Genomic DNA, 27945 nt, shown 5'->3' with positions numbered 1-27945 from the left:
TTTAGTGGCTTATGCCTGAACGGCGACGATAAGACTAAGCAAAAACAAGGAAACCATCATGCTGTTTCCCAGTAAGGGTAGGTAAAGAGGATAGAATGCCAAATCACTCTGTCTTTGCATACAGACCTCGATTCCTCTGCATTCATAAATATTCTCGAGCGTGCGCTGATTATTACGACTTTTGACATGCCCATCTTAAAGTATTTGTTGGATTTGGTCATGCCATGTCTTTCACGGTCTTCTTCGATTTCTGCATCCATCAACATTTGCATCGTAAATCTTTTTAGCTGTTCTTTCGATGTCTATTATATATTTTGTACGGATCTCGACATTTGTGCACCTGTCGTACATAGTTTTGACATGTTAACAAATTTTTGGATATTAAAGGCCGATGATTATTATTAGCGATTTTAGTTGAGTTTACCTTGGAGCGAGGTGGCCGCCTGCCGGGCGAGGGTCTTCTTGCCGGGCCCGCGCCCCCTTCTCTTGGCCGGACCCTCCCTCTCCTCCGCCCCCATCATGCCACCTGTCGAGGTTCTTACATGTACTCAACCCGTCATTGCTAATCCCTCCCGGGGCGCAAATTTATTTTATATTTATTTGTTTTATTATTATTTTTGCGCCCGAAAGGCTCTTATATTATTAGACAAGTACATGCAGGTATAAATGTTATGAAGCAGCATGAAAAATATGAGGACATGAACGAAATACAATAATACGCATGAACTACCTGAGATTGGTAATATAAATACTGATTCATGATTTATGTAAAAATCTGTAACGTTTGCAAGTATTCGGAGTTTGGCAAATAGGGCATGGATATTTGGAATTTGGACATTCATTCATCACCTTGTTTTTCCATATTTAATAACATGATTTCAAACCTTCTCTCATATCGGCCATCCTCATGTCGGGGTGAGCCATCCTTAGTTCTGGATTTCTCATGTCCGGCATTCTCTGATCGGGATTTCTCATATCTCCCATTCTAAGTTCGGGGTTCCTCATATCCAGCATTCTCTGCTCCGGGGTCCTGGCATCTGCCATTCTCTGCTCCGGATTTCTCATGTCCGGCGTTCTTTGCTCGGGGTTCCTCATGTCAGGGATCCTCTGGTCTGGATTTCTCATATCCGGAGTTCGCTGATCTAGATTTCTCATACCATCTGGCATTCTCTGATCTGGATTTCTCATACCCTCTGGCATTCTCTGATCAGGGTTCCTCATTCCATCCGGCATTCTCTGATCAGGGTTCCTCATTCCATCCGGCATTCTCTGATCAGGGTTCCTCATTCCATCCGGCATTCTCTGATCAGGGTTCCTCATACCATCGGGCATTCTCTGATCTGGGTGTCTCATGTCGATCATTCTCTGGTCCGGGTTTCTCATATCTGGCATTCTCTGGTCCGGGTTTCTCATATCTGGCATTCTCTGGTCCGGGTTTCTCATATCCGGCATTCTCTGGTCCGGATTTCTTATATCGGGCATTCTCTGGTCGGGGTTTCTCATGTCTGACATTCTCGGATCCAGATCCCTCATATTCGGCATCCTCTGCCTGTAATCGTGCGGCATATTGCGACCTTCCATCATGAACCTCGGTCTGCCCTGGTGGTCCAAGGAGTAAGGATGGTGGGGGTGAGGGAAGTCTCCCTGGGGCCGGTAGTACATGTCGCCCGGGAACGGGGCCCTGAGAAGGTGCGGGGGGACCATGCGGGGCCCTCCGGCTTGCATGGGTCGAGGGCCCATGGCGGGACCTGATATGTTCAAGTTCATCGCTTGACCACCTGTAAAGTCTAAAAGAAAAGTTTTAAATTATAGATTGAACATTAAGTTAGTCTTATATAAATAAATTTAGGATAATAAATTTTAAAATGAGCTAGATTTGTTTTGGAAAAGTTAAAATACGTCAACAACTAACTGTCATTAAATAGATTTGAGCATATCAGCTTCAAGCTGCTCGCTTACAATTAAAATTATGATAATAATGTTATGAAGTTCTCATAAACAAGGGCTATGTTCAAGATGAAAATCCATAAGTGGATTTTATTGAAGGGAAGTATTTAATATTTAAACTTATTGCAACAGAAAGGGAAAACATTTTTGAGAAGAGAATATGGAAGTCTAGGCATTTACAGGGCTTATGACCTGTCATTGGCTGGTTTAAGTGGCCACTTTACACACTGTGTAATATTACATTATTATTTTCTTTTAATTTACTATCAGACTGAGTTAATAGCCATAATAAACTCATTAATATATTATGTAAAATGTAACTTAATTTAAATGAATAAAAAATGATTACCTGGGGTTTTTGGTTTGCGATTTAGTTTCTTTTGTTCTTTATCTGCTATTTTAGCTAATTTTTTTTCTTCTCTTTCCTTGGCCTTCTGTTCCTTCATCTGAACTTTTTCCTCCTTTTTCTTAATCCTGTCTTCTTTTCTCTTCTCTTTCTCGGCAAGTTTCGCCTCCTTTTCTTTACGTTTCTTTTCTCTCTCGATCTAAAGATTGAATCAAATTAAATGTACATGTTACAGAATGATGAAAGGTGTTTGAAAAATTCACTTTAGAAAAATTATAAGATAATAAATATTAGTAGAGTGAAATGAAAACATACTTGAAATGGTGTCATAATAGCGGGCCTAATAGGAATAGAAACTTCTCCCAAATCTCCATCGTGGTCCAAATCACTCATCTAAAAGATATTTTGTCATTTTAACTGCCTATAAATTTTTCAAAAAAACATCACAAGGAAAAAAAAAAGAAAAACAATATTGTGTATTAATTCAATTAATTGATTATTATTAATGTTTCTTGTAGACTTTTTTAAATACTTAATAATATTACAACTATTTAGTTGTATACACACTACAACAATTGACATATTTTTGAAATACGGTACATAATTCGGTAGTCAGATGGCAGAAGGGACTATTTGTATTTTTGTCAATGTTTTAGTTTTCAAAAGTTTTAGTTAATATTTCAGTAAATACTTGCAGAAAAAAAAATTAAAAATCAGCGTCATTTAGAATGGTAATTTATTATTTAAAAGCAACATTAAAATATTTTAGTTTGTGGATTAAAGTCTTGAAATTGAGACTGAGAAATTGAGATTGAAATTGAGATTTCAGATCTCCTGAACATTTTAAAAAATTACAGATGGTTCCTTCTACCATCTGACTACCGAATTATATTTGTATAATTATATTTGTTTAAAAATAAATTAATATTTTATATAATTTATTGCGGATGAGACTCACATTTTCCAATCCCGAAAGCTCGTCGGAGAAGTCGCCAATCTTCATATCATTTGGCAAGTCATCCAAATTGTCTCCATCTAAAATAATCATTGTATGCATGAGGCCGTCTAGCTCAAAGTTTGTCTCCAAATTGACAAACAAATTCATGTATTTTTAGAATTATTTTAATACGCAACGGCGGTACTATGAGTCAAAACATGCAAAATAAATTTGTATGGAGACGGGCAGATCTAACGTTTCGAAATATTCCCGAAATCTGATTGAATTACAGTGAAAGTTTTAATGCATGCAGAGAATTTTTAAACTTATTTTATCGGGGATTATGAAAGGGTTTTTAATAAAATGTTTGTAATGGGCGCACGGAGCATGACAAGAAAGGCGGTTTTGGGAGTTTTTACCTAAGTGTAAGTTACCGCATTTGTTTCATGGATTTTTCATTTTGAAATTTCAATCACTACTTTAGATATTTACCTAACTATGTGTATAGAATTAACAGTACAATCATCAGTAATATTGCTTCTGTTGGAATGAGGCATGTTTCTAACATCTGACCCCCAAGAGTCTTAACGAGAACATCTTGCATTGATTTCAGAGATAAAAAATCACCGTGGCGCAGTTAGTTAGACAGTTGACTGTAACACTGGTATTGTGGGTTTAATTCCCGCCAGTTGGAAGAAAGAAATCCAATCATTTTTTTTTCTCAATTGATGTTGCGGTATTCTTTTCGTAACCATTTTTCATTTCGTCAATTTCATCTCTTTTCCACTTGCTGACAAACCTCTGAAGTAGAGTTAACAAATTACAACAGGGATGGAGAATACCTTAAATAAGGGAATATGGAAGTCTAGGCATTTACAGGGCTTATGACCTGTCATTGGCTGGTTTAAGTGGCCACTTTACACACTGTGTAACATTCACCATTTTGCCTACGTTTGAACATCCATATTTCTTTAGTTCTTCCATTTGTTGATTTTAGTGTAATCTTAATGACTCCTGAGGGGGTTAAATCCAGTTTTTTGTCTACGAACATTTGGACAAACTCAAATATTGGTCTGAAGTAGAGGTTTAGCAGCTTATACCTTTAAAAAAAAAGTCCCAAGGATCACATTTTTTTGCCTTACCCTTTAGTGAGCCTTGCGAGGTGGAGAGCTTGGGCGTACGAGGCTTGGGGGTGGAAGTGCCACTCCCTCCGCGTCCCCCGCCGCCTCTGCCCCGCCCAGAACCGCGGGGTCTATAAACACCCCTAAGAATATTAAAAAAAAAAAAACACATAAAATGTTGGTAATTATTGCTAAATATAAAAAATCATACAAACCCAATAAACATCATGGGGTTCCCTTTAATGGTTATTTTATTTGATTTTTTCCACCATTTAAAAGCAGAATTTTCAATCTGTATTATAATATAATGGGTATTTCTTTTTTACACGGATTAGTTTGAAATGGCGAATGAGCAATATGTGCATTCTATAATAGGTTTGAAATAAAAATACATATTACGTTTTACTGATTTATAGAAAGTAAAATTAATTATGGTAATTATAATTATACATATTAAAAACAAATAGAAAAATTACAAACGGCTTGATGACGTTGTTATCTAATGCGATACAGAATGCTCTCCCAGCAGAAGTGCGAAATTGTGAGAATGAAGTGATGTTTGGGGAAAAATTTAAAAGCCACTTCTCTTCTCTAAAACATATGATAACAAAGTAAATTGTTTTACTTAAATTCAGAATTTCAAGTTAAAATAAAATTTATTAATTTATAGAATCACTTGGTAAAGCACCCATGAGGTATTATATTAGGAAAATGGGGCTATATAAGTCATCCATAATAATAATTATTATTATTATAAACCGCAATATTTTGACTGGATTTCACTTCCTAGGCAGTTGAATTAGCGATGACACGGATATTGGTTTAATTTTAATTTTATTTTATTAAAATACAAGGCAAAATTGCCTTTTACAAAACTTATAATATGAACATATTTGGTTTAATTAAAAATATACATTTCTTTTTACCCAAGATTTAGAAACAAAAATAAGACCTAAAAATTATATAACACATTCAGTAGAAGTTTAAAACAATTTAAAAATAAATATAAAAATTAAATGAAATAATAAGATATTTTAAAGGATTAATATAATAAGAAAATCATAAAGTTACGGTTTCATACAACCATCTTTGAAAAAGTTTAAAAGGTTTGTTCTAGAAACAATACCCTACATTAAATATATCCGATCCCCTAAGCCAGATAGCTGAATATCTTTCAATAATAAACAGTTTTTCTAAGATTATCTTTTAAGTTTTTATTTGTATCTTCCTTTATATATTGACCTTGTTCAGGTAAAAGGCGGTAACCCACAAAAGCAAAATTTTACAGGTTGACCAAAAAACAGTAAAAACAGCTAAGAACTCAAATTTCTCTCATAGTTAAAAAATCTTTTAATGGACACAAAATAACTAGGTGGTAAAATATTTTCACTATATTTTTAATGATTAATGAGTTTTACTTTTTTATTTTATTTAAAACGACAGGTTATTAAATAAACCCTTATGGATTGGTATATAAACAGTTCATAAAATTAATATATTTTAAGTATATTAAAAATAACATAAGTTACATATTGTAAACGAAATAATGTAAAAAAAATATTTAAAGAAATAATTATTATCTCAGAGAGATAATAATTATTGCCCTGTTGGTAAGTTCGATCTTTCGAAAAGCAAGCTAATTATTTATCTTATGAATAACTCTCTTTGCTGCTGGAATACAATAGAGCTGTCTTTGGACAAAACATTGCAAAGCTTAATTATTCTTGGCATTGGTGAAAAGAAGCTAGTGTTGGTTCTGTAATTTCCCAGAGCAAATAAAGTGTTAGTACGAGTGGTGCGATTTGGAACATTGATGTTAATTTAAGATATATCTTGAGCATCCATTACCATATAAAAATTGATGTAATACTATTAATGAAGCTAAAGTTCTCTTGAATTACAGACTGAATATTCCAGTCAATCAAAACAATTATCTAAAGTATTGACCAAAATGTGTTGAAGGTAATCGTTCTTAGAAATTTGAGTTAGATGGATTCAATTAGCTTTTTATGCATATTGTAGATATAGAATTATACTCTAATATGCTCCTGACCCGGGATTTATAAAGAGTAATTGCAAAAACTGGGCTTTTGAATGGTTTTGAAATTCGTAGAATGAATTGGCAAGTTTTGGAAGATTTTATTGTTATATTGTCAATATGATGATCGTATTTAAATCCGGAATCTAGTGTGATGCCAAGATCTCATAGTTGAATTATTTAGTAAATATTATTTCAGATTTCATGTGTGTAATTAGTTTTTATTATATTATTTGCAAATTGAATGGATAAGCATCTATCTTTAATGAAGTAAAGGTCATTGTCATTGCGCCGTGTGACTAATGTATGAAGATCTTTTTGTAAATCATGACAGTCTCTAATTTTTTCTATAGTTTTAAAGTTAGGTCGTCAGCAAACAAAAGGAATTTAGAGAATTTAACGTTTGTTGCAATGTCGTTAATAAATATCAGAAATAGTAATGGTCCGAGGTTTGATCCTTGGTGTATACCCAAAGTAACATAATAGGGATCACCGGAAAATCCACTTATTACTACTATCTGTGATCTCTGCGTGAGATACGTTTGAAACCAATTTAGTAGTGAACCATGTATACCGAATCTCTGTAATATTGGAAGAAATAGATTTCGATTGACTTTATATACGGCATCCACTTGTAAATTTTTGACTATATTGTTGCTGATAAATTGAGTATATTGCATGAGATCAGATGTTACAGATCGTTGCATATCAATATGGTTTATAAGTTTATGTATGAAATAATTGTAATGGTTTTATGTAGTTTCGCCCCTTGCGCTTTATTTTTTTCTACGCAAACACATTTTTGATTAAAAAAATAATCTTTGACAAACATTTTTTATTTGGGGGTTTTATTATTTTTCTCGAGTGTATACCGCACCGAACACAGACGAACATTTTTTTAAAAAAAAGACAACTTTTCAAATAACGAGGCTTATTTCCTTTTTCCCAAACACGGTTGATATCAATAAATCATGGTGTTGATTTCATGAAATTTTTGCAGTTTTATTAATATTAAATATCCACCGGATATTGAGCAACTACAGTGCGATAGTTGCCGGTTATCTGTTTCATCTCTAGTTAATATGATTGAAGTTTATTGCAACAAAGAGGGAAAATATTTTTGAGAAGGAAAAATGGTAAGTAAGTCCAGGTGAAATACTTAACAAATAAATAAAATGCATTTGTAATTGGTGTTCATAGGGTTTATTAAGTGTGTAAAACATAATTTACCTGCTTCCTCTTCCCCCCCGACTGCCCCTGCCGCGAGATGGAGTTACAGAGGGAGATGTTAGTGCCGTTTGGACTGTTGTTGTTTCACCACCTAAATACATACACAGTAATCAGTTTACATACATACATAATTTAAAGAACAAATAATATACTTAGATATGTTTTATTATATAAATAAAACACGAGTGATACTTTAATCCACAAATTTGGAATATCCAGTGACCGATTTCATCGCTTTCGCGACATCTTCGAGACTGGTATCTTGCGACCTTAAGCATTACCCAAAAACACTTCATTAGGTTGAATTGACCAAACCATATTCGATTTTCCAGTTTTTTAATGTCGAACTATGAAATGTCAATTAAAAAACTGTTTATTTTATGTTATTTGATGTTTAATCATCAGTGTGGCCATATATGAAGCAAAGTCTAGTCGCATGCAAAAAATTAAAATTCACAAATTTCTCTCTACCCCTGCGAAAAGATTCAGAATAGCACCCCTAGTTATCTCAAGCGATGAAAGTGATGTGGTACCAAATGTGCGTAAACAGGTAAGTCTATTAATTATGTGATAGTGAATAATCTTTGTTACAATTTTTTAAAGTATTTTGTTGTCATGTTATCTTTTTAAATAAAATTCATATACAGTAAATAATATCAAACAATTAAATTTTTTTTAAATCTTGATTTTTTTAATACAAGGAAACATATCTAACATTGCTCTTTTTTCAGTATACTTTTTTGCATGGTACTGTGTAGAACGTATCCATTGTGTAAAGAAAGTTTTAGTATATTCCGTTGTCAATAATTTTGATATGTACATTAAATCGATCAATCTTTTGGTTTCGGTTTACTCATTTCTTTATTGGCCAACAATAGATTACGAAAAAAAAATTACGATGACAGGGTAAGGTAGGTGAAGGAAACAGGCTGTAAAGGAGATGACTTTTTGAGACTTTTGTATTTACCTGTTATGGGTTCCAATAGAGGCTTGTCAGGGGAAATATCTGAAATATCTGATAACTTGACAGGAGTAAGCGCACTCTTCAGCAAGGAATCCGAGTTCTTGGTATCTCCGGCCTCCGGTTGGATGGAAGACTCCATGAACTTCTTCAGGGGCGAATCCTCCTCGAGAATTCCCGTCTTCCTCTTGTGGGAGTTCTCAGAGTCAGAGTTGGAGTCCGACTCGCCCTTGTACTCGTCAGAGCTATCCATGTGTTTGCCGCTAGGCTTGTTTATTTCCTACAGATTAATATTAAACACAAAACGAGATATAGAAATGAGGTATGACAATTTGAAAGTAAAAGCACAATAATGACTTCACAGAAAAAATCCATAGTCAGAATCTATGGTTCGTTGACTACAATGTAAGGAAAAGTCAGTAAAAAGGGGTATAAGTTTGACACAAAAAATATGTTAGAACAGCACACAGAACACAAGAAATTAGACTATAGTGTAAATACACTGACAAAAAAATTGCAGAAACTGTCGTAATTGAGGATCATTAATATTTTTACCACCTATTTCCAATGATTTCATTAAAAAAATGTTATGTTTTTAAATAAATATCATAATGGATTTTTTTAATGAGGAAATTCAGTGTCTTTTTTTTATTTGTTAATAGAATATTAAACCAGGCAAATTTTTTTATATTTTTATTTTTATATGTCGTTTTATCAGCGCTATGATTTTTTTAAAGTTTTGTATTTCTGAAATAACTCCGCGTGTAACATCAGAGGTTGTTCTATGACAGTTCTTCCGATTGGTTCGTTTACGGTGACTATCGAATATCCTTCAAAGCTCTCATATCATTGGATGGTTCATATGAACCAGTGACGTCATTCAAAGTAGTGCGTTTTTATTAAAATTTGTTTTTTTTTTTTCATACTTTTTTAAGAAATTTTACCTTACAATTTAATGCGCGCAAGAAAACATTTTTTGTATCCAATTTCTCGTAGGGCTGAATTTCTCATTGAAAAAAACATGTTTCAATAAATTTTCCCCTAAATGTAAGTAAATTTTATTTATATGGTATAACTTTTTTTACTATGGCACCACAAACTTTCAACTGTCATATACATCGCGGCAAAACGTCGCAATGTGATAAAATGGCATTTTTGTTCAAAAAATGAAAAAAAGTTTAAAGATAAAATAAAAAAATTGTATTTGCTTGAAAATGTATGAAAATATAAAACAAAATCGTTCAAAAAATTAGACACTTAAACAAAAAATGACAATTACACTGTACCTACTTTGAATTTAGTATAAGACAATAATTTGCCCTTTTTTTATTTATCTTGCTTTTATTTTGGGGAAACGCGGCGGCGCGAGGCTCGGCGTTTTTCAACACAATCAATGAGTTTTGAAAATTTTTCAATGTAAATCCAGGGAGGTTAGGAAAAACATAAATTTTGGAGAATATTTGAATGAGAATGTATGGAAAAAATGGGATCTGAAAATTTCAGCGTAAAAAGAGGGAAAACGTAAAATTGAGGAATGTAAAAACAAGATTTACTGTAATTATTTTGAACTTTTTATATACATTGCTAATATGTATTTTCACACTAAAATAGCTTTTTACTAAGTCTTACTTAGCCACCCTTGTCCTGTTACCTCGCTACTATTCACTCTCATTAAATACATAATTAAAAAGAAGATATTGCACAAATTACAGCAGCAAATATTTCATTTTGTATTTAATTTAAGTATCATAATTTACAATCTGAAAAAGGGAATTACGTATTACATATTCCAAATACATGAAAATTAAAAACATACATCTTCCGATTCAGTATTAGGCATCTCCATATAGTTAACTCTTCTTTGGCGAGTGCGGTGAGCTGGGGACCAATCGTGGGACTCTTTTGAACTGTCTGATAATCCGCCATATTTTACCTGAGGATAACATTTTGGGGTTAAAATTTTGAAGAAATAATTCCAAAAGAACAAAATATTTTTTAATTGGTGTTAACTTTTAGAACCCTGAATATTTAATAAAAACACAAGTTTGTAGTTTCACTTTCATTTTAATTTTACAGCTTTTCACCTTACGAGAGCATTATCAAACTAAAGTTTGATAACTCACCTCAAGCACGATTGTCAAACGTAAGAATTATTACACTGTAAAAGTATATCCAGATTTAGAAATGAATCAAATTACCCTAGCTCTGTTTTTATTCATTTTGGGTTTTTCTCCATCTTCGTCATCGCTGTGTTTAGGTTTTCGTTTTTTCTTCTTCTTCCTCTTTTCTGGATATTTATGGGTCCTCTTATGCGAGCTACCCTTCACATTTCTAAAAATAAATTAATATACTCAATTATCAGGATGAATAACAGTATTCACTTAAATATTTACTTACATAAAAATAAAAAATAAAAAAAACTGCTGCACGTAATATTTTGTAGTTAAACCTATTGAAAAGTGTGCATAAACAAAACATACCTTTTGGACCAATCTTTTTCTCCACTAGTTTCTGAAGTACTATCGTCATCAAAGAGCTTTTTTCGTTTCTTTTTTCTGTCTGGTGAATCCACAATCTTCTTTTTACCTGTGAAAGGAATAAATAAAAAGTGGTAAGGATTACTTTTAAAACATTTGTTCCGTATGTAAAACAAATACCATAGATTACATTGTTTATGAAATAATTACCCGATGGTGCACGCTGCGAACGGCGGATAGGAAGGGAGTCTGAAGAGTGACTAGATTTACCATTTCCACTCTCGGATGCAGAATTTTCCGAACTCGAAGAGGACCAGCTAAAATAAATGATATACATACATGTAGAATGACCAGACTAAAAAAAAAATAATGACAATTCTTAACAGAATTCCATTGTAATTAGCTGACAACTAATATTTTCATTTATTCATGATAAATAAAACAACGTGTAAACATTCACCTGTTTGAGTGGATGTTGAAATTAGCGTTTTTATAATACATCATATAGTTGTGTAAATTGGTTCGACCATAATAAGTTCTATTGTGGTTATTAATTGATATTTTTAATTTAAAAAATTGCACTTATCATATCAGCAAGTTTTTCTTACTTTGTTTCCTTGAAATCTTCATCAGAATTGTCATCCGCATCTTCTGAGACGACTTCCAAGGAGTTGAGCTTCCGTGCCTTGCGGCGAGACTTGATGGTAATGCGTCGCCTGGCTTGTTCTAAACTAGGCTCACCCGTTTCTCCTTCTCCCCCTCCTTCAGAACCACTACCCGCTTTAGACTGAAAGAATTTCACAAAATGAGCATTTATCAAAATTTGAGCATTCAATAGGTAGAACTGGTAATTTTCACGCATGTTCTAATACGATTTATAGTTAAGTAAATGGTGGGCAGCGCATTAAAATCTCTCTAAATATTACTTGCATGGTAATTGTTAATTCAATAAAAATAAAACCATTGAGAGACTTGACAAACACCATCAGTTTGATATAAATACTTGTCCAATCCATGAAAGTCTATCTACGGTTATTATCAATCAATCTCTTTATGGTCCCTATAATATCAGTACCTCAGAGGCAGACGGATGCAAATCCAGAATTTGATAAAATGACATTTCGATTTTCGTATCCTGTTTATGATCATGTCCATTGATTTAGAAAAAAATGTAAGTCTTATAATGAAAGAACCAATGTATGAAGATACTGAAAATACAAATGAATGCTACAATTATTAGAAATCACTTAAATAAAGTAGATTCTTTAGGCTCTTGTTGAACATTTGACGTTTGGATTTGCATCTGTCTGCCTCTGAGGTACAGATATAAACAATAGACTAAATTTCTGACAAGATTTAATTTAGATTAGATTAAAAAATAACCGTCAAATTTCCGACACTCCTAAAGATATTTGAGAAACAAGAAATTAAAAGGTGTTAAAATATCTGCTGGTCCCGATTACCACTTTTTGTAAATCCTTTTTAGCCATGGGCATAGTTTTTAATATTGTTATTTTTTTAATTAAAGTTACCCTTTCACATGATATGAGTAATGTCAATATGAAAATACTAGACCACTATTAAGAAGTTAAAATAAATAAGAAATTGTACAGAAGTAAGAATTAAGGATCAAGTATAATGAATACCTTAGCAGTAAAAGCAGCTTGAAGTAATGCTTTCTTTTCTTCCTTATCTGCTTCTATAATGGTAGAAATATCTTTACCCCGTCCCTGGTTACCTGCTCCACTGTTGTCTACCTCTTTGTATTCCTCCTAGAAACGAAAGCTTATTTATCAACGCAATTCTGAACAGAAATTACTAAGAAATGATAGGTATAAAGCCATGAGATAAAACAATCATTCAAGAGACATAAATAAATGGTTAGAGAAAGTGAATAATCCAAGGGTAAAATCCATATTAAAAGGTATCGTTTTCATTATTTTTAAATTACTCTACTTTTTCTAGCACGGTTATTTTGTCTCTCTTTACATTTGCAAAGATATATTATATTATTTGCTGGGTTGTGTGGGTATTTAAAAAAATATATATTATAACGGATGAGTTATACAGCGCCAGTTTTGTAATATAAATACCTCAAGAGAGCTTTACAAAGTGAATGTTGCATATAATACTTGTGTATTATATCTTGTATATGTACACTTGTAAGCTGGTAAGTTTTGTAAGTTTCTAATAAAAATTTTAAAAATATGGTAAAATGTATAAATCAATCAAATAAAAAATACATAATTACACGTAGGGTACACTACTTAGTATAAGTTAGAAAAAAATGCACAGATTTAATAGAAAAATGTTACACAAATTATTAAATATGTAAATTTGTCTCTTTCAACATTTTTCTCTCTTTCTTTACAGGCTTGCCAAGAAAAAAAGGGAAATGTAATTTTTTTATTAACATAAAACAACTTCATTTTTAACTACTTATTTAATATTTTATTACCGTCTGGTTTCAAAGCTGTATGAGCTTCCTTATCGAGGTAAAATCTAGTAATTAATGTTATCCTATATTTTTTTATTAATAAAATACTGTGTGACACGACTTGACTTATTTTCCGCATGTTTAGATTTAATATTTAGTAGACACTGTTAGAATAAAAAAAAGGATAATATTAATTTGGAAATTTTGCCTTAATAAGGAAGCTTGTGTAGCTCCGAAACAGGTTGGTAATAAGTGGTTAAAAACAAAGTTGTTTTATTTTTATTTCAATTATTATGAACAACCACCAAGTAAGAGCTTCAAATATATTTTTTAAATGTAATTATTTATTTCAGATTAAATAATAAATATATTATGTAAATAAATATACCGAAGGTTGCATAGATAGAAAAGTAAAAGGAAGGTCTATCAATACCTTGATGGCAGAACTAATCAGCTGGTCGTATTCTTTAAAATGATAACTGACAGGAAGCTGTCTTCTCTCCCTCAAACGGTATATTTTGCCATCGGAGTCCTCTGAGGAGCTGGAACTGTCGCTGCTGCTACTGCTTCCACTACGGCTGCCATCTTCTGCAAGACAAGAGACATATTGAAATATAATGGTAAAATTATCACATTAACAGATAAGCAGTACTTGATTAGGAAGCAAACCTGAATTATCCGATCCAGAGCCAGACTTTTCTGCCTTCTCCGCAGATTGATTACTGAGAGTTTTTTCCTGCTGCAAATCTTCAATTTCCACCAATTTTACTTGCTTGTCATATTCTTCCAAACGCACAGTCAAGGCGTCAACCAGTTTTTTCTGAAATCATTTTTAAAAATTAAAACAAACATACGGATTATTAAGCGATTTGTACAAAAGAATGAAAAATAAATATCGTCGTTGTTCCTTGGAAATCGGCTGAATAAATGTTCAGGAGGAACAAAAAAAATCGTAGTCTTTAGAATAGAAATGTCTGGGAACATTGACCAAATGACATCTGTATAAGCGTTATTACTCTGAGGTTAAAACAGTGAAATAAATGAATTTTAAAAAATGAAAAAACTCACGTGGTTGCATGGCGGGCAGTACCAATCTCCCTCTGGTACGAGGAACAGGACAGGCTTCAGGCAGGAGGCGTGCCAGCCTGCGTCGCAGATATCACACAGCAGGATCCACTCCGGGTGGTCGCTGCCCCCACACCCCACGCAGCCGGACTCTGTCTTCTTACCGTCCTCTGAAACAGTGAGTCTCGTCACTGAGAATATCATGGCAAAACAAAAATGACTGGAAGTTAAGTTACCAATTAGTCATTTCATCTTGCTCTTATGCTGCAGTCGAATCTTCTACTTCTAGCCCACGTGATTAATACCAGTGGTCGATTGATATTAATCACGTGGGCCTGTAGTCTGATAAAAAGTAAGGAAATCGTAAGATATTGCCATTTTAAAATGTCTTTCTTTCGAAATTGCGCCATTACAAAATAAAGTAAATAAACATTATGGAAAAATTGCTTGAATTCCTTACTTTTCATAAGACCAAGTCTTAACCAACATTTTGTAAATTTTACAGGAGATGAAAGAAACATTTAAAGTACTTTGATAATTGAAGATTTATATTTTATTTTAATAATAATCACAGGGTTATATGAGTGTCCTTATCTTTTGTTCAGTTTCTAGCCATCGAAAAATGTTAATAAGTTATTTTGGCTGTAAACCATGGACATAATCAGATCTTATTTCATTTACATACTAGTGTGTATACGTGTAAACTAATATATGCATTAGTAAAACTGATAGTTTTTTTTTTTAATACTTTTGTATTCATTCCATTATAAATACTTTCAGGAACCTCACTATATATTTTATTCCAATAAGATTCCTGAAATAATTAAATTATGTTGATGCTGCTTGCATTGTAATGTTCTCCCAGACCACCAATAATTGTAATTCCTCTAACAGGAATAACATTACCTTTTTATTTATTTTCAATTTTAGGATATTTTTTGAAGATCCATGCTTTGTTTCATTAAGCAAACTTAACACTTCCAGACACTGCTGGTGAAATCGTATGTAGATCCCGTGTAGGAGCATCAGGCACATGAGATATGACTGCATCCGGATTAAAGGTATAATCGCGGGATAATCGATGACCCACACATACCTTAGTGGCTACAAATACTTTCTTATTTAAGTGTTCATTGTAACCCCAATGTTTAAAGTATACCCGTTTTACGGTACTAAACTATTATCTGTACCTAAAATAAAGAATATAAACTGTTTACCTTTTTTTGTTCTAGCTCTTCTGATTGGCGCAGCTTCTGAATCGTCCACATCCGACTCTGGGGAGAACTCGTGGTCGGATTTTAGTGCATAGACCTCCTCTTCCACATCTAAAATAATATTTTGATGATTGTAACTCAGACACATAATTATTGCAAACACTAATCATTATTCTGCTACATGTTTTCAAAGAGCTGACAATGTTTGCTTGAAATATATTTAAGAATATAAAATATTTCACAAAATTCACCCAAGTCCTAAAATTGTGCAGATAAATCACATTTTTTTTACCTAATATGTTTACTCGGTTCATACTTATTTTTTTCAAAACCATAATTAATACTACAGTAAATCCTAACTAAATCAATTTGTCATTTGAACTGAATACAGCGGAAAGCGTTAGTCTTTTAAATAATATTTGCTTTGAAACGTAAAATATTTTTTCATGTAAATGATGTCACAAGCACTGCATATTAATCAAAAAGATTAGCAACATTCTAGTAATTACAGAGCTTTTCCTGACAGAATGCATAAGGCCATTAAAACAACTTCCAAGAAAATAGCATTTAAAGCTTTTTTATTCTTTCAATGCATTATTTCTCCCACAATTTTCATTTATTTAAAAAAAATTTAAAGCTCTAAAAGAGTAATCTTTATTCTAGGCATAGCATAAAATTTGAAATCAACATCTTGCACCTATGTTTCAAAATATTTGAAATATATAAAGACCATTGACTTAATGCATTCTGTCAGTATAGCCTCGATATATAGGCGTTAATTTTACTTGAAAAATTTACAGGATCCTACATGATTAACCCAATCCCAGCGGGAACTATCTTTAGACAGTCTGAAAAATCGTGCCCCGTATGCGGCAACTGTCTTTAGACATTTTCGACTTTACAGGCTGATACTTTGATAAGCGCGCGACAGATGGCCAAAAAATTTGTATTGAAATATTCCCTGAACATTTGTTGACGAGTGACATCTCTGAATAACTCCTAGGATTATATTTGTTTATATTGTAAAAGATTTTAATCAGAGTGGGCGAAAAAATGACCCAACAGTTTTAAAATTCCCGCTCGGCAATGACCTCGAGTCGTATCTCGAGTGTTGTATTTCGTTATCTCTATAGAACTGTGCATTGATCAAGTTATAGAATACCTCATGTTACTGTTGTACTGAAAACATGTGAGAATTGTATTTGTAATAATAACTACTATATTAATTACATTAAAAACCTCATTTTGTATAATTCGTGTTTTGTTTTTTATAAATATACATTATGTAAAAAAATAATAAAAAATAATCATAATATCTCAATATGTCAAACCGATGTTAAAATGATGAGCAGATTTGTGAGGGACAGATTTTAAAGTAAGCGAGAAGAGTCTTTCATTTTGAAAACGATATTCGAAATATTGTTGTTTATATATATATATATATATATGCCACGGAAAAATTTTATATTAACCGACGATAAATTCCCTTTTATTATTTTATATATTGAATCCTAAAATCATAAGAATAAGAATTTTTATTTTAACAATAAAAACCACATAAATATGAGTTTCGCTCCTCGCGCATCTTAAAATTTGAACCAATGCGATGTTAAAAAAATAAATAAATCAAAATTAGGACATAATATTGGATTTGTTTGTTGAGTTATATTATAAGCAAATGCGTTCAATATGTATAATCTTAGAACGTAAACACTAATAATTACTGTGCGCTGTGTTCCATCAACACATTCATAAACATGACTGAGTACCTATAGTATAATGCTAGCGTTCTGTTCACAAATCGGTTAGAACACTTTTATTTGAATGATTATTGATGTAATTTCTTTGTGTACACATAAAAAATTAATTGATTATTGAAGTTCAAGTACTTGGGAAGATAACTAAACGATAAATTATACCAATAAATGCTTTTGTCTTTTATAACTAGACGATTTAAAAATCTCATCCGTGATTTTTAGCGCTTGAAAATATTCCGCCGCGTACGGGTGTCGACAAACGTAATCTATACTTAGCGGTGAAAGAGTTAAAAAAGTACTAAAACGGTTTGGTATTCATATAAATACTGGATAAAATGTACAAAAAGCTTTTAGTCGATGGCATTAATTTTCAAACCAATCTACATGCGTACCGGCTCGTTGTGCTAATTTGTATGCATAAATCGTAATTTTACCATACATAAACATTTCATGTATTACATGTTTCTAAAATTTGTCATAAACTAGCATGAACAATGTATAATATCGTCAAGTTTCTGACACAAGTTGGTAACTACAAATGTTTGTAAAATGAGATCTCTTCATAAATGGCATTCAATAATCTTCGTTTAAAAAGAAAATAAAAATATTTCAGATTTTACATACACAAAACATTATATTTTATAATACCCAACTTGCAGTTTTATTTAAAATGCTGATTTGGGATGAGTTTTTAACTTTAAAAGTGCAATATCTCACAACTGGTAAAATTTTAGTTACCAATTTGAGCCAGAAACCTGACAATATACAACTGTTAAGACGTTTTTACAAAAAAGCAAATGTTGAAAACTACTGTCACTTTATTTTAAAAGAACTATCAAAATACTGACAATGGTGGTGATTTTATTAGTTGAATCTATCCTTAAATATAACCAATAATGAAAAAAATGCATTTTCATTATCTTTTATAAAAAAAAAAAAACACTTTAATTTCAAAAACGAAAAACACCAATGACATTGTTTGATGACTGGTATTAATTAGTTTTTCCAAAATGTAGTACGAAAAAAACTTTTTGGGCCTTAAAATTCTCAAAAACAAGGAAAATAAAGCGAATTCCGCTTGAATATTTTGAAGGATACCGAAATTGACATCTGAGATCTACACTCCGCATTTGAGCGGTCAATACTCATATGTACATTGTAAATGGTGCTTTGCGCTGTAATATACGTGTAAATTTAAAATAAATCAGTCAATAAATAAATAGCTTTCTTACAGTGTTCTTCTATCTCCTCTTCCGGCTCAGTATCGGAGCTGCTGCGGCCAGAGGAAGTATTCCACTCCAAGGGAGCCTTCTTGTTCCACATGCCCTTCAACTTTTTCTTTCCCTTGCCACGACCTTTCTTCACGTCCTTGATCAAGGGTCCATCAGAACTGTGTTCAGAGGGGCTTTCTTCCTTCCAGTCGTGATCTTTCTTTGTTACCTACAATTAAAAATCAGTCAATCTAGAGCCTACAGAGAGTAAAGAAAAATAAAAATACGTGTTCGTCTATCACGCTTGAGCTTCTGAGGTTAAATTCCTGGCAGACGTGAAATATTCAATTCAGAGGTTTTTATATTGAAATATTTCATATCTCTGAGCTCAAGCGTAAAACTGATCATCTTACCGACGCGGATAAGGGTATGATGATGATAAAAAATAACTGGACTTTAATGTAATGTACTAAACAAACAAAATAATTACATTTCATAAATGTGTCATTAAGAATAAATTATTTTTTAAATTAGGCAAAGTAGGATCATTATTTTTTTACTATTCCACTTGCTTGAAATGATTATTATGAGTCGTAGAGTTACTAAACCCGCTCTGGACGAATCTACAAAATAAGATGACCGTGACCGTGAGTCACTAATCCGGCTTCATTTTGTTGAAATATCAAAATACATCACCAAGTGAGTTGCAAAACCCGCTTCGAAACAAACATTCACTGTGAGATACACAATATATTTGTATATTGAACAAAATTGAATCATAGTAACGAAACGCGCTATAGACAAACCTTAAATTTTTTAACAAAATTAGTGATTTTCTCAAAAGTAAAAAAAGTCTCCAGAACAAGTTTTGTAACTCTACTACTCATATATTATAAATACCTTATTGTGTTTGGCCTTCAGTTCCCTGAGGGTGACTTCTTCCAGCATTCGACGCTGGGCCTCCTCGCGGATCTTGAGTTGGGCGATCCTGCGAGATTGGCGCACCGGAGTATCTTCATCTTCAGGAGTGTTGGCACCCTTCGTAGCCTCGTCTCCTGATTCGTCAGAACCCTTCTTTTTACCTTTCTTGGATGCTAAAAAGATATACATATATATATATATATATATACATGTAATGTTGAATAAATAAAGTAAAGCATTATGTTGGTAAAATAAAGATGAATATCGTAGAAGTAAACAACAGGTAGGACATTCAACAAAATAAAAAGCAAAATGTAAGCTTCCTGCTTCGAGTAAAATATTATATCTAATAGTAATTAAAATAGAGATGGATCGCAGTAAATTAGACTGACAGAATAATTTATGTTAATGTATGAGAAACTCAATAAATGAGAAGCACATTTTGTATATAGAGAATTATTGTTAAAAATAATTTATATAGCGCCATTTTAGTTAAACTGTACAATAAGTTGGTAGCCAGGTGGGAGAAGGGACCATATGTAATTTTTTCAGTTTTCATCTAGTTGAGATTTTATTTCTTCGTTTCCAATGAAAAGGTTGGTGGTTTTTTTTATTTGTTAATAGACTATGTTATCAAATTAAGCCTAAATTTAAAAAAAATATTTTTATGCATCGTATTATCAGCGCTATGATTTTTTAAAGCTTTGTAATTTTGAAAATTACTCTACATTTAACGTCACAAGTTCTCTTCGGTGAGTTCTGCTGATTGGCGAATTGGCTTCTCGTAAACCGAAAATCTATCACAATTTTTTTTCCAGGGTTGAAAAAAAAAAATATATATAACTAACACAAGTATCAAATGGTATACTTCTGAAAGTATTAAGTTGTGCCATAAAGTGTCCAAAAAAATTTTCATTTGCTCTCACGTATAGTTGAAGAAAATCACGTGCGTCGTTGTTCTATGATCCCGACGATATGTACACTTTTAGTAGCACTGTTCTCGATGTATATAAGTTATAATGTATTATGACAGGTTGTGTTTCAGATAGTTGAATTTAGGTAGTTCCTTGAGAACTATGTATGTATTTATAAGTTGGTGGTTTGTTGTTATTTTTGTGAATAGCGTATGTAGCGCCATGGATAACTTATGTAGGGCCATTTTCATAAAATTTACAAAAGTTTTACAAAAACTATACAAAGATAGAAAATTACAAAATGTGATGGAAATAATTACCATTTTTACCTTTAGTAGATTTGGGAGTATTTTCTTTGACAGTTTCAATCTTTTTTGGAGTTTTCTTCATTTTGGCTGGGGAGACAAATGGTTAGTTTAGTACATAATTATAATGGGTATCTACAATACATAAGTCTTTTATTCAGCTTCATAAATTAGCGTTATTTTTTTTTTATTAAACAAAAGCAACGACGTACTGTCATTTATCTCTACATTGTATTTACAAGTTTTCAAAGCCAAACAAAATTATCTGATGAATACATAAAAAATCTAAATAGAAAAAAACAATTTTCACCTTTAAGGATCGGTTTGTCATCATCATCCTCATCACTCGAAGATTCTTGAAGTTGTTTTTTTTCTTCTACTTTTTTGCTGAAAACAATAAAATATCGATGTTACAAAATTGAAGACATTGGATAGACATCAATAAAAAAAATCGATAGATTCTCAAACTAACCGCATTTTAGAGTTGGTAACTTTTGGTTTCATTTTTAATCGTTTACTCTTTTGAGTTTCGAGGTAGTCTTCCTCAGAAGGGGATTCTGTTTCCTCGTGGCCTCTCTTACGGCCAGCGGTACCTTTTCCTTTCTTGCACTCCTGACTATTCCGATCCAAGCTGTTGTTCTTACTGTTTGTTGCCGCCGTTCTTTTTCTTGTTTTTAATGGAGCACACACTGTTTTAGATTTCTTGCCCCCTACTGTTGCTTGCTCATTCTTACTCTTGGGTGATTCTGTTCTTTTATTTCGCTTAGTATTTAGAAGGGTACGTTCCTCTGAATCATTAGAATCAGAGTCACTCTTGTCATTTGTAGTGGAGATCGGGTCTTCAGCTATTTTTTTAACAAGAGAAATATTTTTTTTCGGTTCCTCTTTACTTACTTTTGTTTTGCCTTTGATCTTTTTAGTTTTCTTTATGTCTATTAAAGCTTTCATTTCGATATCTTGTTCTTTTTCTTTAACCGTATCGAGGTCGCCATCTACTTTAATTTTTTTACATTGAATTCCTGAGTCATCAATATTTATATCATTTTTTACCGGAGTTTTTTCTTTATTATTTTTATCGCTTTTGATTCTACTAGATATTGCATCAATAGCCTTAGCTATATCTTTAATAGAAGACTTTCTCTGGCCAGTTATTGGTTTCTTACGAAGGTCAATCTTTGGAGAAGATTCTGATGAATTGTCATTTTTCTTATTGCTATCACCTGGTAATTTTGTAATTGGCTGTGACCTATCGGTTGATGGTAGTTGATCTTCATCCAGAGAATTTTCCTTGCTCAACTTAGGTTTCTTAACCTGTGTTTCGATTAATTCTGGTTTCAGTGTACTTTTGGAATTAGTACTTAAACACAGATCATCATCCTCGATTGCCTTGTGTTTGCCGGGCTTGGTATCTTGAACAGGAGAACTTTCGTCTTTAGCACCAGAAGCATTTTTTTTTGTTTTGCTAACTTCCTTGAGAGATTTTTTCTTAGAAACTGACAAATTTGCAAGAACATTTTCAGATTCCTTTTTTTTATCAAAATTCTTTTCATTTTTCTTACTATCACATTCTTTACTCTTTTTTGGACGACATACATTTGTTTTGTTTGAAGGTTTAGATTCTCGCAGTGATTCTTTCAAGTTGTTGGTGGTGGCGGTAACAGGAGATACCACAGAAAGATTTTCATCATCAATAACTGTTTTTGATGATTCTAATTTATTATGTTTGTCATCTTCTAATGATACGCCTGTATCTTTGTTAGCTTCTTCTGATCTAAAACGTCCTTCAACCTTAACATCATTTGCTATTTTTGATTTGCATATACTGCCATTACTTGAAGATTTTTTTTTGACAACTGTTTTACTTGAATGTTCCAATTGGGTTTTATTTTCATTACCCGAAGACACAGTTTCAACATCGGTAGCATTAGACACGTTGATTGCCGCTGTGTCAGAATCATTTGAATCTTTATCTTCAAAGTCTTTTCTTGTGGATATCGAAAGATCTTCTGGCGATTCAGGTTTTTTGTCACTATTTACCGAAGAAGTGGAGTTCGGAGACAGCTTTAAACAGCCAGGTCGACCGAAAAAGAACTGTTTTGAAACAGATTGATCAACTTTTTTTTCTGCTCCTTTTCTCTCATCCGAATCCTTTTTTCTACCCTTTTTACTCTTAGCAGATTTATTTTTAGAAGGTAATAATCTATCATTATTTAAGGCTTCACTCTCACCCGAAGGTTTATCTTTGCTATTATCAGTTAATACAATATTTACATTAGGAGTTTCATTATTTTTACTAATTAATCTATCTTCATCAGATAATACTGCATTACCCGCATCCTGCGCACTATCCTTATCAGTCAGAGATTCAGACACTGTTTCTTTACTACAGAGAGAATCCACACTCCACAATTTCACTTTATTAACAGAACTATCACTATCAGAATTTCCGCTAGAATCTGCTTTAGGAATATTTTGAAGGAACCTTTTGGTTACGGGTAGAGGTGCCGACGATGCATTTTTGAGTTCAGAATCAGTATCCGAGAGAGAAGCGGGCTCCTTGGTAGCTTCATCCGCATGCTCTTCTAAAGAAACAGCACCTTCTGAATGTTTACTTAAGTCTATATTTTTACAGCTATCAGCACCATTGATTGATTTTGAAGTTCCAGAGATTGCGGCGTCAATTGTATTAGACTTACTGGCTATTAAATTTTGTTCAATTTCTTCAGGTTGTTTGAGAGAGCTACTTTCTACAATCTTCTTTTCTGTAGCTTCGGTTTCAGACTGCGCAGTGGCTGCTGCAGCGGGATTCCCCGTACAACAGTCGGCTCCCGAACCTGATCCCCAGAAATACATAACTTCTTCGCATATCTCCTCACTAAAGTAAGGTTCGGGGGCACCTTCGCATTCTGCTCCTTCTCCGGGACCTGAGATTATCATCACCTTCTCTTCTATTTCTTGATCATCTTCATCGTCAGAATCATTATCACTTTCTTCGTCACCTGATTTTGTTACAGATTTCTTTTCACTATTTTTTATTGGAGATTCTGAACTTTTAAAGCGTTTTTTAGGGGATGCATGATTACTACTATTTGAAGATTTTTTTATATCCAAAACAGCGCTATTGTTTATTTTTTTCAGATTAATTGATTTTGAATTAGATTCTAGAACATTTTCGGCATTCTGAGGTACTGGGGAAACGTTGATTGTTTTTGGTTTATCGGCATCACTGGTATTTTCATCAGAGGTAGATGGATCCTTCTCAGATTTGCTACTAATGTTGTTGGTATCATCTTCAGCTTCTTGCTGTTCCGAGGAAGGTTTGGATTTGCTATCAGTCTCTGAGTTACTGGTTGTATTGCTAACTGGCTCGGGCTCGACTTTTGGTGAAGGTTCTGTTATATTACTAACTCGCTTTGATGGATCATCTATTGTCTGAAAAATTTTGTAATTTGTAAGAAAAGCTATTTCTTCTTAATGTAAACGGTTTTTGAAAAAAATAGGTGACAGGAAATACATACCGGAGTGTCACCTTCTGTTTTGCTATCAACAGTAGAACTCAGGGCGGGGAGGCTCTCCACACTGTTAGAATCTTCATTAAGCACCGGTTCAGCAGCGGAGTGTGTCGGACTCTTTCCTGATTTCAAGTTGGATATTACCTCAGCCAAGCCTTCTCGATTACTGAGAATTTAAGATATTTAATAAGACATATTATCTATGTACGTAAGAATTAACCCAAATGTCAAGCATTACGTCAATATTGTTTGTTGAACCGCTTGTTTCCTTTTTTCAAATTGTAAACATCAAATGAAATACACAAAGGTATTTTGAACATTCGACTGATTAAAAAACCTAAATTGAACCAAACCACTTATAAATGCCATAGGAGAAAGTCATGCAATTAACAAAAATGTGAATATTAAGGCGATCATTATTTATTACTTTCATAAAAATGAGTTATTTTACTGAACGCTAATTTTGATTGTACCAATACAAATTAAATAAAAATGGAAGTTTAACAGAACTGTTATATCTGTCAACATAGATTAAGATCAACGAGATCAACAACAAAAACTGAAACTCATTGCTTGGCTGAAAACACAAGACGCCGGGATCACACGTTGCTGGCTGAGTATCTGTATTAAAACAATTTAATATGTTTTCCAAATTTCTACAAGGTGTTGACACTGAAGTAGAGATTGTTTTCAGGCTCTACGAGTCATTCACTTTCGTAGAAAATAAACAGGAATCTTTTGATGCTTTTGACAAGACTGCTAAAAAAAATCCTCAGAAGAATACAGAAAAAATCACAACAGAATTATAAGGAGGAAGAAACGAGACAATGAGTGCCGCGAGGGAGAAGCGTTGTTACAAGGATGTGACCGTTTCAGGGTACCTTCTTTCTAATATGCAACCAATTTTTGGGTGAGTTAAGGAGGTGCAAAACTTTGAACGACGCAGAGACCGCCAATTTTGCATTTTTATGCAAATTGGATATAATGTCTGAAGCGGAAGTTAGAGTTAACGCCATAAAACTCCAAAAATTATACCTGATTGATCTTGCGGATTATTTTCAAGAAAAATGTGTTCATTTAAAACAATTATTGATGTCTCATGAAAACAAATGGGTTTAAGCATTTCCATATACAGAAATAGCATGACATATGTTCCTGTGCACTGCAGTGACAAATTGCAGTGCAAAACATTTGTTTTCTGCACTTAAAATAATAAAAAATTATCTACATTGCCGTATAAGCGAAAAACATTTAAATGGGTAAACCATCCTTAATACAGAAGCTGACTCAACAAAATCCCTCAATTATGACTGTCATTGACAATTTCTCAATCAATTTGTACATCGCAAAAAAATGTTAATATTTAATAAATGGTGTTTTTCCTTTTAAACGGCCTTTTTATTATTAAACAATTTTGGATTTTTTCAGTTAATTCACGGGGCGGCAATCCGTATAGGCCCAGGGTGCCAAATCTTCTGCATAAACCAACATTGCAGTTAATTTTGAACAATTTTTTTCAACAAAAAAACTTTTTGCTTCACAAAAAATAAACGATTTAAAAAAAATCTTAGTCTTACACATTTTTTTAAAAATACAGTTTTATTTCATTGTTATTGATAATTTACCTGGCAATAAGCTTCCATGTTTCTTCATCTTGGTCCTCTCTGTATAGGCGCACATTAGCTCGGTGATCTGTGTGCATCCAGTAACAGCGCCCTTTATCGTCCCTTCCCACGGGAGCGAGGCGGAGCTCTTCACTACTTAATTGGTTAACCGTGCTTTTAAACTTGTTGTTGCATGTAAATTGATATTCTAAAAGTTTCTGAAATCATAAAAAAAAACATCTTTGTAACCCTTTCTTAATCATTTCTATTTTTCCCGTCCCAGATTGCAATACTCCGGTTAGCCCAACTCAAAAAAGTCCTCGTAGTCATGAGGCGAAAAATCAAAAATATTTATAATAGAATTTTGTAATAATTTCAATGCAAAAATTGACAGAGTTTTCATAATCAGCCACGATGAGTGTGAATACAATTTTGATAGAGAGATGGTTGTGTGGGATACAAACAAACCTACAAAATAAAGGCATGCCATGCTAACTAATGTGTTTCACATGTTTTGTAATCCATTTACTGCATTTTTATTTTGCACACTATACGAACAAGGAATTTACAACATAACTTATTATATTGACAAACATTAGTAATACGGGTCATAGGACTCATGGATTTGTATTAAAAAATAACAAAACACACTTCTTTTGCTTATTGAATTAGCTTTTACTGTGTAAGAGTTTACGTTTGATTTGATTTGAAAAACAATGGTACATTAATCATCAATAGTTTTTATTAATCTCAACTATTGCAATTCAAGACTAAACACTATATACCAGAACAGCATTTCAAGAAAACTGTAGTCCCTATTCATATTATTTATTTAGTGTACTATTTGGATAAGTTGTGAGTTAGATTTTGTACAAAGAGTTGAGAGAAAATGTATTACCTTAAGTACTTGAAGTTTGACTTGGCTGCTTGCTTTTTTATAACCGAATCTTTCTAACTCCCACGCTTCTTGGAGATGTCCACATTGATGACAAAATTTTATTAGAAATTTCTCCCATCTCTCGGCGTTGAAGCTTTTGACAGCCCTCCTTAGAAGTTTTATGTGGAGGTCCCGCAGTGGTTCCGCAACTATAATCCCAAAAACAGCAACAAACTGAGAATTGCGCAATATAAATATACACAAACCTCCTCGATGTGTATTCTTCGGATATTCTTTATGTCAAAAATTCAGTTGTACACCGACTTAAAACATACCTTCTTGTGTGTTTTCCAGCATTTCCACCAGCTGGGGAATGCTGAGTAATTCTAACGCACATGTTTTGCCGAATACTTGGAGAAAAGAACATATAACAGCAAAATTAGGGTCAGAGCAAGTCAAAACTTCACAGTCCGACGCCATATTCAGGATCTCAAAATATCATTGGCCCGACTTAGGGGTGAAACAAAATTAAAACAAACATAATGATAATTTATTAATTTAACCACTCGCCAACATTGTATAATTTTGTACTTAATGCTAAAACTTTACAAGGTATAAAATATTTGTTAGGATCGCCTACAACACAAAATGACAACCAAACAAGAAGCCATCACCAATCATTTCGGCTTTAAAGGTATACCAGTCATAAAAATATCATTTCAAATTATGGTTAGTCTATAAACAAAGTACCTACGTGTCAAAATTCCTGAAAATATAAATCGCACCTCGGCCGCGATTCTGAAAGCCATCTTCATCGGTACATATCGAGACGGTATAAACTAATATCGATATTTATGTACGAAAGTATGTGTATTTTTATGAAAATTTAAAGAATTTCCGTCAATAACTTGTAACTGAACATGTTTAAAAAAAATTGTAAACATATTCCATTTTTCAAACAAAAAATAAAATTGAAGATAAATTTTAACATCCCATTAGAATACGAACCCTCGAGTGTAAAACTGCAGTATGTGCAAATATTGTAGTTTAGAGATAAAGGCGTTTGAAGAT

General features: G+C 32.9%; 1 protein-coding gene across 4 annotated transcripts in view; it reads right to left on the bottom strand.

Annotated features, from left to right (window-relative positions):
- Positions 1–27558, bottom strand: part of LOC148280236 (uncharacterized) — a 33997-nt gene extending 6439 nt beyond the window's left edge. The window contains exons 1-27 of one of the 4 annotated variants that reach the window (XM_088228707.1): positions 27210–27558; positions 26896–27083; positions 26019–26215; positions 24400–24559; positions 21354–24313; positions 21192–21268; positions 20897–20971; positions 19642–19835; positions 18763–18970; positions 15777–15884; positions 14563–14729; positions 14164–14314; positions 13928–14082; positions 12704–12829; positions 11666–11844; positions 11268–11374; positions 11061–11166; positions 10779–10911; positions 10397–10513; positions 8587–8860; positions 7620–7710; positions 4373–4494; positions 3252–3328; positions 2609–2686; positions 2297–2492; positions 885–1787; positions 425–526 (exon numbers count right to left, since the gene is read on the bottom strand). In XM_088228707.1, the coding sequence (XP_088084833.1) occupies positions 425–526; positions 885–1787; positions 2297–2492; positions 2609–2686; positions 3252–3328; positions 4373–4494; positions 7620–7710; positions 8587–8860; positions 10397–10513; positions 10779–10911; positions 11061–11166; positions 11268–11374; positions 11666–11844; positions 12704–12829; positions 13928–14082; positions 14164–14314; positions 14563–14729; positions 15777–15884; positions 18763–18970; positions 19642–19835; positions 20897–20971; positions 21192–21268; positions 21354–24313; positions 24400–24559; positions 26019–26215; positions 26896–27083; positions 27210–27354 (7396 nt within the window). In that variant the 5' untranslated portion in view covers positions 27355–27558. The remainder of the gene's footprint in view (positions 1–424; positions 527–884; positions 1788–2296; positions 2493–2608; positions 2687–3251; positions 3329–4372; positions 4495–7619; positions 7711–8586; positions 8861–10396; positions 10514–10778; positions 10912–11060; positions 11167–11267; positions 11375–11665; positions 11845–12703; positions 12830–13927; positions 14083–14163; positions 14315–14562; positions 14730–15776; positions 15885–18762; positions 18971–19641; positions 19836–20896; positions 20972–21191; positions 21269–21353; positions 24314–24399; positions 24560–26018; positions 26216–26895; positions 27084–27209) is intronic. The other 3 variants (XM_088228709.1, XM_088228708.1, XM_088228711.1) reach the window with 3 other exon arrangements.
- Between the last annotated feature and the right edge of the window lie 387 nt (positions 27559–27945).

The sequence above is a fragment of the Micrasema longulum genome, unplaced genomic scaffold (assembly GCF_059751315.1).
Source record: "Micrasema longulum isolate JH-2025_06_02 unplaced genomic scaffold, ASM5975131v1 h1tg000604l, whole genome shotgun sequence".
NCBI classification, from domain to species: Eukaryota; Metazoa; Arthropoda; class Insecta; order Trichoptera; family Brachycentridae; genus Micrasema; species Micrasema longulum.
The sequence above is the reverse complement of the archived record's forward strand: the minus strand, read 5'-3'. Positions and strand labels throughout refer to the sequence as shown.